This window comes from Leiobunum rupestre, chromosome 11 (assembly GCF_980474605.1).
Source record: "Leiobunum rupestre chromosome 11, qqLeiRupe1.1.hap1, whole genome shotgun sequence".
NCBI classification, from domain to species: Eukaryota; Metazoa; Arthropoda; class Arachnida; order Opiliones; family Sclerosomatidae; genus Leiobunum; species Leiobunum rupestre.
The window spans coordinates 53,169,673-53,182,977 of record NC_143394.1 but is presented as its reverse complement, the minus strand read 5'-3'; the positions used below and the strand labels follow the sequence as shown (position 1 = coordinate 53,182,977).

Genomic DNA, 13,305 nt, shown 5'->3' with positions numbered 1-13,305 from the left:
TTTTTTATGTCAGGTAACACATTATAATTAAAAGTAATGAAAATTAAAAAATGTTCGTTGTAGTTTAATTTTAAGTCTTTTATTTCTTTTTTATTGACGTTAATCACTCATTAGCATGAATTGGATCAATTTCAAAATATAATTAATAGTTTATTTCATTTCAATTTTTTTATACTAAAATATAACTTTATATTCTTCCTTTCTATTATGTAATATCATTAATAATTAACATTAATACTATTTATATGCATGATATATCTAAAATAACATAAAATATGCCATTTAAATTCAAGCACTGAGACACATATATATTTTATGTGCGTAGAATTCCCTCAAGTTTCTAAGCCCGTTTTTATGTAATTTGTGTTTAAAAAATACTGTAAATGAATTTAATTAAAAGTGCGCCTATCGAAATTGAAGTTATATAATTTACAAAGATTTCGTCACCTTAAATCAAAACCAATTAACTATTTTGTTCTCTCAAAATACCGCTTGACGAGGGATCTCGATCCCGAAAGCTCCGGTAAACGTGTAAATAAAATTTAACTGTTTTTAATAAAAATACCATGAAGAAATCAGTCATGTTTTAACCAGTTTTAAACTATTATGAGCTTTATAGTCATGGGCATGCCATGTAGATTAATGAAAAAATTTCCGGGCAGAACTGTAACCACTATTTCTCTAATTGTTAGGCTATTGTTGTAGACCTATTTAAAAACTAGCTTGATTACATAAGAAATTACTAGCTTGAAGGTCAATAATGCAAGTGTGGCTCTTGAAATGAATTTTGAATTTAATTTGGCATTCAGAGGTATAAGCAGAGTATTCTGCTAACATTGGTTGTGTTCAGTAACTATTAACAAATTTAACGTTGCAAGAATTAGAACAAATTGTACTAAAATAAACTAAAGGTTTTGACGTCACGTTTCTCATCCGTTGAAAAACGAAGTCACCGACTGGAAGAGCAGGTATTTTCGTTGATCAACTGTATCGTTACGTCATTCGTGGGTGGCGAAACAAAAATTAACAATGTTAATTGTGTTTTAATTGGCTGACAATGGTACAATTTTAAAATTAAAATATCCCTAAGAATTGCTATAAAAGTACTATAGAAAAGCTTTAAAAATGTAAATTATTTTTTTAAAGGGATTTAAGCTAAGCCTTGCCAACAAGTTGCGTATGCCAAAACAAATTTAGGAAATCAGCAACGGGAAAAAAAGAGCTTTCATTAAGTTAATACGTCACGTTGAACAACGGTCTCAACAAATTGGTTTATCTGTTGAGCGAACTTTAGCCTTCCTTTTATGCTCTAAGATTGATCTCGGAGCCCTCGCTTTCTAATTTCATGTTCCATTTAACGATTTTGATCGCTCTGGTGAAGATTTTCGTTTTTCATTTAGCAAATAATCAATCCTAGTTGATCATTTCAAAAACCCAATACCAGGCATATAAAGTGGTATTCTTTGATAACAACTCCACAACTATAGTCTCTTTAATGTCGCTTACCCCTTTTGTGAACAATAATTTGTCGAGATGCAATATCAAGTATGATTCAGAGCAAATTTAACACTCAAGAAGTATGTTCCACTGAAGGAATTCTTGTGTCTAATATTCCTAATGAGGGAGGTCATAAAAACTATTCCTTTTTTCCCCTTAAATTAAAGATATCTGATGAGTAGTCAAAATACGTGACAAAAATGGGATATAATAAGCGAGTTTCAATAATCAGAGTAAGCATAATTTGGCAGTGAAATAAAAGTTGGCACGTGTTTAATTCTTGTTTCACTCAAAGTACCATCTTGGCCAACCGAGACTACAGAAAAAAAATCGACCAAAATACTGAAATTGTCCATACTAGTGGTACTCGAACATTTCTGTACATTATCAATAGATGGCGGTGCGACTATTGAAACTGGCAAATTAACTAAACCTTTTTTATTTAATCTTTACTAAATATGATGATTGCTTTATTTTTGGATTATTTTAATACAGTGATGATGGACGTCAATGATGTGTTATTAACTGTGCTACCTGGTAACCAGCAAGAATATTCATATTCTGTAAGTTCTAATAAAACCTTTTGAAATCCAATTGCCATAATGCGAATTCACTTTCCCCGTCATCTAGTGGTGAACTTTGGAACATGCGGAAATCTATAGCCAATCAGTAACCTAAAAATTAAAAAAAATATTATCTCGCACAGGGATTTAATATCTTGTGCCAAGATTAATATTTTTAGGTGCCTCTGATTGGCTATAGATTTCCCCTGGTTACAAGGTTAGTGCCACGGTTGGCTGGTTTAATCCAAACTGATTTAAACCATAGTTTAAACCAAGTGATTTTTTAAAAAAAACCAATGTTTTTTTAAATAATTTGTTGTTTTTAATTGACTAAAAATTATTCCAAAATGTTTGTACATTTTCTTACCGAAATGATTACATTTCAATAATAATTTCAATATCATTTACAAGGTGACCACATTTCCTATATATTCAATACCTTCCTATAAATTCCTGAAGTTTTCTCGTGTCGTATATAACCCGAAAATATTACGTCGTCCTATACCCTTCCTCATCCTATATTTCACTTCATTTTAGCTACTGATTTTCAATAAGAATCCTTATTTTTGCTTATGGTGTTTCCTATATTTTCCTTTAATTCGCTTGAAAATTTCCTTTTTTTTTCTATACAATTTCGAGGTTTTTTCCTGGTCACCCCGCATTTATACAAAATCAAAAATTAAACTAAACTAAAACTTCGTTCTGGTGAGACTTGTAAAAAACGAAACCAAATCTAAAACTTTGTTCTGGTAACGTGAGGCTTGTAATTCTACTCATATTAATTTTTAGTTGATTGGTATTTTGTATGCACGTTTAAACAAAAACGAAAAATAGATTAAAAGTAAAATAAAGCAGTGTTTTAAAAAATCTGACTTAAACAAAAAAAGCTGGTTTTTAAACCCAAAGAAATCTTTTTTTTTGTTTTTATTATAAAAAATTTTTTTTTCAACCCTGGTTAGTGGTGGTATATGTTAATAGGCATAGTGGCAACTAAGCCTAATTTTTATGATAGGGTATTATTCATTCGTAGAACTATTAACCCCTGGACCCGGTACTAGATAGGCGACGCGGCTCTCACTTAGCCTCCGCTACTCCAACGCCACCACTGGCAATAAGCGGAAATATTGGTCCTCAGTAAAAACGAGAACTGACGAAACGTATTCCCTTCACTCTCCTATCGTGCGGCGCTTTACCGCTAAGATCGTCGGCATTCGGCAGAATATTTTGCGTTCTTTCTCCGTAGTTAGTTGCACGTTGCGCCAAGGCTTACCGATAATAGCGTACAGTATTGAAATTCCATCTAAAAGGTTTTGGGAAAGTGTTGAAGGTATGTATACATAATATTTATTTTTACTTATTAAATTAATATCAATATTTTATTTATATTCTTGTGTTAGATGTAGTAAAATTTACATTGGAAGACCTAGTGAAAAATACCCTAATTTCCGGAGGCAGGTTCAGGTTCCGCGTGAAAACTCGAGCCCGGGATCTGAAGACGGCGGTCAGGGCGCGAAAGCGACGAACTTGACGAAGAGAGAGCGCGTCAACGATCTGCGAGGAGCCAAGAAAAGAGGGGTGGGGAAAACGAGCAACTGAGGACCAATTTCCCCGTTTTACTCCGCTTGATGGTGCTGCCACGTGGAGAAAACTAAAACGGCGTTATAACATTGAGTACCGCGTCCAGGGGTTAATGGTTCTATTTCATTCTTCTATATGAAAATTTAATATAAAATGTTTTATAATACAATTTTTTTTCATTTTGCAGATATATGATTTAACTGTTTATCAATGTGAACTTACACGATTAAAAGCTATAATGCCCTGCTCTACTCAGTACAATATCTTTATCCTGTTTGATTTTGATCATAAAGCCAAATGTATCAAGGTATGTGAACTTGTTTCATTTTTAGATAGTTTTAACATTTTCTTTTGGTAACTTAACTGACACGATAAATTTTGTTGGTAGAGGAGTCTTCATATGTTTTCTTTTTTCTCACTTAATTTTAATTCTAATTAAAGGCCTTTTTTATAGATAAATCACCCAATATTTATTGAATGCACCTCCAAGACTTTCTATGATGGAAAATTTCTTGTATTTATTTGCTCATGCCAAGATGAGGTTAATTTAGTGAGACGCACTTCTACAGTCAATCATAGCAATTTTAAAGGTATTTTTTAATAAAAATTAACAATGCATTGTTATTTTGTTATTTTGGCATAGATTACACGATTATTAATGTTTCTGAAAAGTATTCCTACAATTCTTGTTTTACTACAGATAACTGTTATTGTTCTACATAAAACTAGTTTATTTCATAATTTTGTTATTAATAAAAACTTAGTGAATATTTTAAATCATCTGTTAATTTCAAATTTCCAACTTAGATTTTTTTGATGTGATGACACACTGTCTTCACATCAAAGCTGCTGAGCCCCTTATTTCACAGTATCTTGTTGAAAGAAATATCAGCAAAGATTTATTGGAAAATGCATTTTCTGGTAACTAAGTTTAAATTATTTGTTTAAATCAATGGAATGCCTGAGCACGGCAGACGAAGGACCCACTCTCGTTGTGGAGCTATCCCGCTTTTTATTTCCTTCCCATTTCACTTTGATGCCTGATTGGTTCTTCTAGTTATAGTGACATGCCCCGAATGGGACTCCTTTGTTTGTCGCTAGGTAGGCGAGATAGGCATTCCCATTATCAAATGCAGCCTTGGAAATGTAGAAATTATAGTACTGGATAAAGAGTTTCCGGTGATTTGTCGGCGCGAATTTGAATTAGGTGGCCTAAAAGTACGATAAAACAACTAATTTTAAATTCGGCCGTTAAGTGGTCAGTTTTTAATTTCACAGTGGTGAATGACCGGAAACAATTTACCATATTCCTGTACTAGAATTTCAACCTTTCCAAGGCAGCATTTGATAATAGTCTTTTCTTTAGTTTCAATATTCAACTGTTGAAATGGAACTTATATTTACTGTAGTTGGCAAATTGTTGAGTAATGGAAGTTTAATAATGGTAATAATTTTGTGATAATTTTTTAGACAGATTTGTTTTACCAAGAACGTATTTATGTATAAGAACGTTGAATGAAAGGCTATGCTGGCGCCAAGATCTAATTGTTTCAGAAAATTGGCATGGGTTTTAGTGCAAGCAGATTCGGAAACCTATTAGATTTAGGTACTGGGAGCTAATGTTATCATACTTATACATGTTATTGGTTTTACTCTCAAATTTCAAAATATATATCTTTTGATATCTCCCACATTCTTTGAACTTCTATACATTCATAGAAGTTAATAAATTTAAATACTATTTAATTTATTTAAAATTGAATTGTTTTTATGTTTTCTACCCGTTTTTCATATTATTTAGATCTTAATGAACATTCAACTACAGCACCATACTTTATTAGAGTTGAGTTTTGCAAAGGTGTATACATGACTGTTCCTAATAGGCAGCACGCTGTACTAGTGCTAAAAACAACAAAGTTGCGTGCTTAGTTTGTCCACATGGTAAACATTCATGTGTTCATGTGTCGAGCCTGAGATCGAATGCTGAGTCAGGAAGTGATATATGTGCAACATTAGTTGAAGATGAAGAATTTTCCTCTGAAGACCTTGCATCAAAATGTTTTCGAAGACCTGTTTCTAAAAGCCTAATTCCATATCTAGTGCCCAAAAATCAAAAAGAAATATTTGTGGCTGGCATTTTTTTTGTAAGAAAACTTTAACTTCAAGAAATGGACTACTGGAAATCCCGTGTCCCAATAAATGTGTAGAATGTGGCTCACAGTTCAACCAAAATACACGTAAGTACTTCATTGAATATAGCACATTTTTTCTCTATAAACTTTTAAAATTTTAAATATTTTCTTAGAAAAATTTAAGATGGTAATTCAATTTTATAAATATGCTAGGCTACATCTATTGTTTTACATGCATTTTTCCTAATGGGAACTAAGCAAATTTTGAACTCAAATTAAAAAGTTCACAACTTAAGGCACTTGTACATAGAATACAAAAATTATCTTTAAAAACGCAAACTACTTTTGTACAGTAAAATTTATTGAAACCACGAATATAAAATGTATTTTTAATGAATTAAACTAATTGACATTTTATAAACTTTTGCTTATAGTTACTACTTACTATGTAATCTTTCGAAAAGCTAACAAAGAATCACGTCACATTATTCCCCTTTTCTTAATGCCACTTTTGTTTACGGCCACTTAAGTAATTCAAGTATATTCAACAGATTTTAAAAAGTTCAAGGAGAAACAAGTTAAATTTCTCACATTATCATTTGTACTTGACTTATCAGGTTGGTATTTATTTTTGACATAAGAACTTAATATTCTAGCAATCATACATTTGTATAAAAAAGAGTGATAAACATTTGAGAAACAATTTATTTAAGTTTGTTAGTTTCATTAGCCTTCAAATATGTTTCCAAATTTCATGAGTGGGGAAATTGTTTTATCAAAATAGTAAATATTTAAAATAAGATCAAAATACAGGTGTAGATTAAACATATCCCAAGTCAAACATCTTAAAAAAAAAATAGAATTTCAAAGCTGTAAATATTGGGAGCTACAATGAAAAAACTTAAAATAAAAAGTTACAAATAAGATCACCCAACTTCTGTTTATGAAGATTAGTTTTTTACGCTAACAAAGGTTATTATCATTTTATTTTTAATCTTCCCTTTGAGTATATTTAAGATGATAACCAAATGTATATATTACCGAATCTAATAATTATTTTTTCAAGTACCAACAGTAACTTGCGAATGTGGATATTCCTGTGAGTTTGATGGTGGTGATCTAGCCATTCTGAACATGGGATCATTCTGTGTTAGTCATTTTGTGTACAGAAAATACGTCATGTATTTTCAGCATGTTCGGTAAGTGTTAAGAAATTTATGAAATTTGGGAATTTTTAAAATTTAAGTGTTAGGTGGTATTAAAAACGTACATAGGTGTACCTAAGAAAATTAAATGATAACACTGGCTCGCAGTGACAAAATTTCGCTTTCAGAATGACTCGGTCATAAAATCCATGTGCAGTGTATGCTGGAGGTTGAAACTGTTTTCAAGCTCCAGGTTGTGCAGATATTAGAGCGGTGTCATTTTGAAAGCGTTTAGATTGGCACTAGATAATAATAGTAATAAAATGGCTTTATTGGGATCATCTTTTAAGCTTGCGCTTATTTACGAAAGAGTCCAACGGGGGCGCATCTCTGGAACTCGTTTTTGAAGAGAAAATCGAAACGCGAAGAGAGAGCAAGCGGGTGATCTGACCAGTGAGCGATTTTAGGGGTGGCTGCGTTTGTCTCTTTCTAAGTCTCAAAAGTTGCCTGTTAAAGCTTCTTTCGCTTATACGCACCTTTGTAAAAAGCTATATAGTGCTATTGGTGCTTTTACGAAACTCAACCTTTTTAATGCAATAATTTCTTAAATAAAACTTTTATTTCAATGCCACAATTTGGGTATGGAACAAGATATAAATATTACAATCTTTAAAACAACAGTCATGCGACTGTAAGATTTGCCACTTGTTTTTTACCTTAATTTAATGTACCAAATCCTATAAAATAAGATATAAATTTTCCTTCGATTATAATAATGTATTTTGATAGCCGCTGCTTTGTGGTTTTTTAGAGATAAAAAGAACTTAAAGGGCAACGCAAGTGAGCTGGCAAAAAAAGAAAAAGCAGCTTGCTTTTCAACCCCCCCCCCCCACCCCTCACTCGGCCTTGGCAGAGGCGGGCAGAGTCAACCGTAAATTTCACACTTTACTGACTTTACACACATTTTGCCAGCTCACTTGCGTTGCCCTTTAAACCGAAGTCTGGAATTCATTACACGAATATAATTTGAAATGTAGATATTACATTAAAAAAATTAAATTCATTGTTAAATTCTTTTCTTACCTTAAAATTTATTATCATTTTGAAAATCATAACAATGGCACCGTCGCCACGTGGTTTGTTGGAAATCCTAACCATTAGGCTTAACTGAGCCCGCACATATTCTTATAAATATCACCCAATAAAATAATATTAATATGTACCATCTTTACGTTACTGACCTCCAAAATTAATTTAAAGTTTATAGTATTAAATAAATGAGCTTTAAAAAATACAATCAATTCTAAAAAACAGATATCAATATGAAACGTGTTATAAAGTAAATCAGAAATATATATTTTGGTTCTTTATAATCAAATTTGGCTGATATATCCATTCAGTGGAAGCTCTACAGGTGGAAGTTGTTTTTTATTCCTTTGCACCTGCGCCGTAGATATAACAAATATAACATCCCGCCACGTCTTGTTTAATTTTTCTCACTAGCGACAACGCTCTCTTTTCCCTTTCCCAGAGGCTGCCGAAATCCACCTTCCCGCCACTCTTACAAGAGCCAACCTTATAGTGCTTTTCTTTTACGAACCTTGGAAAGAGTCAAGTTTTAAGTTAAATTTAATTAAAAGAGTCAAAGAGATAATTATCTGGAGTCAACAAGTAGAATGCCGAAAAATACATAGGAGAGCTAAATTCTTTTCTTACAATTGTGTTACGTAGTTTTTAAGTTCATTTTTAAATTTTAGTAGTGATACAATTATCTTTAAATTACAGGGCATCTCATTCCACCGCTTGATTCCTCTTTCTTTTTCACTTTTATTTTTTATATTTTTATGTTTGTCAACATAGAAATTTAGTTCCAAACCTCTAGTCTTATTATTTAATTTTTTTCCTTCCAACTAGAGATGCTTTTATTTCAACGTTCTTAGTTAACCCTAGGAGCAACAAACACTCAAGGAGAACGCAACTGACCTTTAATAACGCTAACGAGCTTTTTTATTGTCTGATAATTATAACATCAGACAGGGATATCCCCTTCAGCAAAGCGGATTTCCAAGGGGTCCCAGAATTACTTTAAACAAATGTATAAAAATTGATAACAATAATTACATATTTTAAAGTGACAATAAATAAGGTTCAAATAAATTAATTTGTGATAGCATTGCGTAAATATTGCGTAAAGTACTTTTAAAGAGTCTGGCGTCCTTTGTCTCTAATTTCATTTGAAAGACTGTCCCATAGTCTAATTCCGCAGATTAGAGTTTAGTGTTTAGGGTGACAGTGTCTAAGCCTGGTCATAAATAACCAATTCTCCATGATCTTTTGTTAACTGTCTGATTGGAAACAATAATAAATTGGGCCATTCCTTAATTGCCGTGTGTAAAGTCATGACTTGCTTTAAGTTAAAGAAATGAACTCATCAACATTTCTTTAAGTATCAATTTTTATTATACTCACAGGTCTTCTCTCTATGGATCTTACATGTCGTATGTTAACAGCTTGACAGAATTAGGTGGAGTTGAGGACGTCAAAACTTTGTTAGCCTACCAGAAGTATAGGGCTGGCTGGTCTCATTTTTTAAGTCTATTGGACCTAGATTACAATTCTGGCTTCACTTGTCTTATTTGCAAATCGGAGCCAAGAGTGAAAATTCTTAGACTGAGAGACTTTTATTGATGAAAAAAACCAAGAAAAAAATGATATAACACCATTGATTTCAGGAAGATAAGTACTCAACAAATCTAGATTTTAATCAACCTGAACTTACACTAGAAAATTTAATGATATTGTTAATGAACAAAATGGGGTGGTTTTTTTGGATGAAACTCCCTCACAATATATCAAAAAATGTAAGTGTGCCATTACATAGGCAGCATTTTTATCTTTTTTACTAGTTACAATGACAGACTGTATGTAAAAGACTGCAAGACAAGGAAGTTTCTGAAAGACTTTTCTAATTAAAGTATTCTATCAACAATGGAACATTTCAACAAAATGATATTATCTTTAAAAGCACTTCCATCCAAAATGATTCTTCAATTTGTTCTAGAAATTACAAGAAACATTGGAGAAAGACAATTTTGCCCTGAAATGTACAAAAGCATAATTAGCGTAATTGCTAAAACCCCCCCAATCTGTGCAACAATATTTCCAAGTGACGATTGCATAAAAATTTTGAAAGAAGCTTGTGATGGAGGAAGTATTAAAAGAAAAGCAAATTATTTGGCAAAATTATTGGAGGATGCGCCAATTCTTGCACAGCTCCTCCGGGATTCAAAAGAGGACACCTTTCCACCTAAGTTTCTGCCATTATTGCAAGATGTCATTAACTTGGTTGAGATTCCGTTTAGAAAACCTGTGTGTCACAGCAGGTTTGATTTTGAAATAAGGAATTATGATCAAAATCTTAAATCAATCTCATTCATGCCATCTCTTGAACTTATATGTGGACGTGGGAAATATGTGGCAGATAAAGGAACTCGAGCAAGTTCAGGCTGCAATAAAATATTTAGTGGTCATCCTGTACTGTTACCGGGAGTATTCACTCTATATTGTGAACATGGTAATTTTGGTTCTCTTTGAATGTTTAATAGATGCACTGGTACTGGTCTGGTTTATTAAGCTCTGACAAGCTCTCATTAAAGAAAAATGGATGGAAAGTAGTAGAAGTGTTGCAAATGTTATGTAAAGTAGGCAGGGATTATAAAATTGCAGAAAAAAGTTCAGTTTTGATATCAAACAATGATAGTGTCATCCTCTTTCATTTTCCTTTGGTATAAAGTTAGAGACTGAACAGGGAAAGAACGAAACTTATCGCCATCTACAGCTCTGTAGCATCTGGCGTTTTAATTGATGCATTAATAAATGTTTTGTATAAAATCTTTTATCTGTGTTTGAAAGGCCTACCCAGTTAAAAACGTAACGTTACTTATAATCCCATTTAATATTCTTAGTTACAGATATATGCTATGGATTCCAGGTAATGCCATCTTGTGAATCAGTTGATGTGCCATTCTCAATTTTAACGACACGTTTTAAAAAGTTAGTAAAATTTCAATGTTTACTTTAATAATTTAAAATGTCTTAAATTCAAAATTTATATTGTTATAGTTGCATGGGGGAGTGAATAATTATTTTTTTCTACTATTTCTTTAAATTTTTAAATTTTACTACTAAATATTTATTCTCATATTGAAAACTTTAATCGGGGAAAGTTTTATAGCCAAAGTTAGCTAGCGAGTCATGTGATTCGTTGCGCTGCAAATGTTGAGAGTGCACAAGTATTTTTTATTGAGAGAGATGGTGCTAAATCGCTGGCGTTTCTCTACATCTTTATTTAAAAATGCTTGTTCTGAAAAAAATAATTTTCTAGCAGGCAAATATCCACTTCATTATTTATTACCGCCTAGTCGTTGGGAGGGAGTACTTCATTTCATCAAAGTGGTCTATTTGATAATAATAATAATAAATTAAAGGGTACAAAATAATTGTTTTCTCAGTTCCAGAATGCATAGTATATAATCATGCCTGTGCCCTTCATACTTAGTGTCTAAATAAAGAGCCAGCACTTTTCAAGAACACAAGGTTTTTGATAGACAGGCTGCACTGGAAAAATCACACTGGTATGTATTTAAGGTTTAAAAAAATTAGTTTTCAACTCCAAGAAATAACTAAGAAGAAATTAGACACATGATAAGATAAACGAGTTATGGGTTTTAACATACGTTTGTGATAAGTAACCATGCAATAACCAGTAGTTTTATGAGTTGAAGTGAGGCTTTTCAAAAATGCGAGCCTATAACCCGCGATGTAGCATAATTTTTATTACATACACCCAAATTCAACTACGCACCAACAGCACTAGTAGTTTTTGACACTGTGGAAAGCTAAGTGTTTGCATTGCATAGCCCTTGATCAATCGGAAAACTATTTGTTAATTTTGAGGTACAATCCCAAAATTGGTCTCATTTGATAGGTACTTTTAATCAATCTGACAACCAAAATGGAGGTTGGTCATATTACACACATTTACATTGATTAAAAAAGTTCTGAGTGTATAGCATCACTTACGAGGAGTGTACCCGAGGTGTATATCACCGATTTGGATGAAACTCGGGGGGGGGGGGTATGTAGACCTTGAGGTAACATGAATTTTCACCAAGGGAAATGTTACGCTGGGTTTCCGTTTTGCTATGGCAACCAAAAATGTTTTTGACAACTTAAAATGAAAAAATCTACGTTTAAAAAAGCATGGGATTTTCTCTGAACATTTTTGAAAACTCAAAAAAAAATAAAAAATTTGAATCTCAACTATAATGCTAAATTGGAACAATTTTGGGTGAAATTTATCAAGTTTGGGTAAACTTAAACCAAATTTGGGTAAAATTGAAAAAAGTTCATTGAATTTGATAAATTAAGGAATATTTGCAAATTTTACCTAAATTGAGTATTGTCAAATAATTTTTATTTCCCTGTGAAACCGAGAAAATCCAATGCTTTTTTAAATGTAGATTTTTTCATTTTAAGTTGTCAAAAACATTTTTGTTTGGCATAGCAAAACGGAAGCCGAGCGTAACTTTTCCCTTGGTGAAAATTCATGTTAGCCCAAGGTGTACATACCCCCCCCCCCCCGAGTCTCATTAAAATCTGTGATTTACACCTCGGGTACACTCCTCGTTAGTTTTCAAACTTGATGATTTTTGGAAAGTGTCCCTACCAAATTCTCGAATGATATTAATATTGGGTTTGAACCTTTTTGGGGTTACTAGAAGTGATGTTACCCATCACGCATTTCATTTAATACATAAAACTTATGGGCGCTTATAGACTTTAATGGTTTTGTGCTGAAGTCCATTAGGTCTCATGATTAAATTTGAATTAATTCAGGGTTGGCGGGTGTTATTTGAAATAAACCTGGTTTCAATCGGGATTATTTTATTTAAACCAAAAAAACTTGGTTGTAGTTTTGGGTTTTTTACCAACCCTGATATCCATAGCTTTAGATAAGTCATTAAACCTTAATTAAATTTTTAATCTAACTCAAATTTTTTTGACAGGTTGTTCAATTGACAATCTTGCCTAAGATAGAGACCTCTAGTGGCGGCGCTTTGCGTTCTCCCAAAGGTAAATATTATCCAATTAAAAGTTTTTCTCATAGCGTTATGCATGTTTTAGTAAAGTTTTAACAATGAGTTATACTAATTAAAAATTGTTAATATATAGGGAAAACTAGTTCAACGGCTTCAGAAATGTTCGGAAAACGAACCATTATCATTTTTAAGTAAGTGAATAAACAATTTTCATCTAATAAATTCCATGAAAATAGGGTGAGTTGGCGATGTTACTTAAGCCTTGACGGAGTAGGCGGTAATTTTCAAA

General features: G+C 32.3%; 1 protein-coding gene across 1 annotated transcript; it reads left to right on the top strand.

Annotated features, from left to right (window-relative positions):
* The first annotated feature begins 1,539 nt into the window (after positions 1-1,539).
* On the top strand, positions 1,540-9,603 carry LOC149923298 (uncharacterized). Its single transcript, XM_090163870.1, has 10 exons — positions 1,540-1,626; positions 1,993-2,060; positions 3,826-3,945; positions 4,093-4,228; positions 4,446-4,559; positions 5,440-5,531; positions 5,788-5,875; positions 6,322-6,387; positions 6,837-6,969; positions 9,387-9,603. The coding sequence occupies exons 1-10, from the start codon at positions 1,548-1,550 to the stop codon at positions 9,601-9,603; spliced, it is 1,113 nt and encodes a 370-aa protein (XP_090019996.1). The 5' UTR covers positions 1,540-1,547.
* Positions 9,604-13,305: the final 3,702 nt, after the last annotated feature.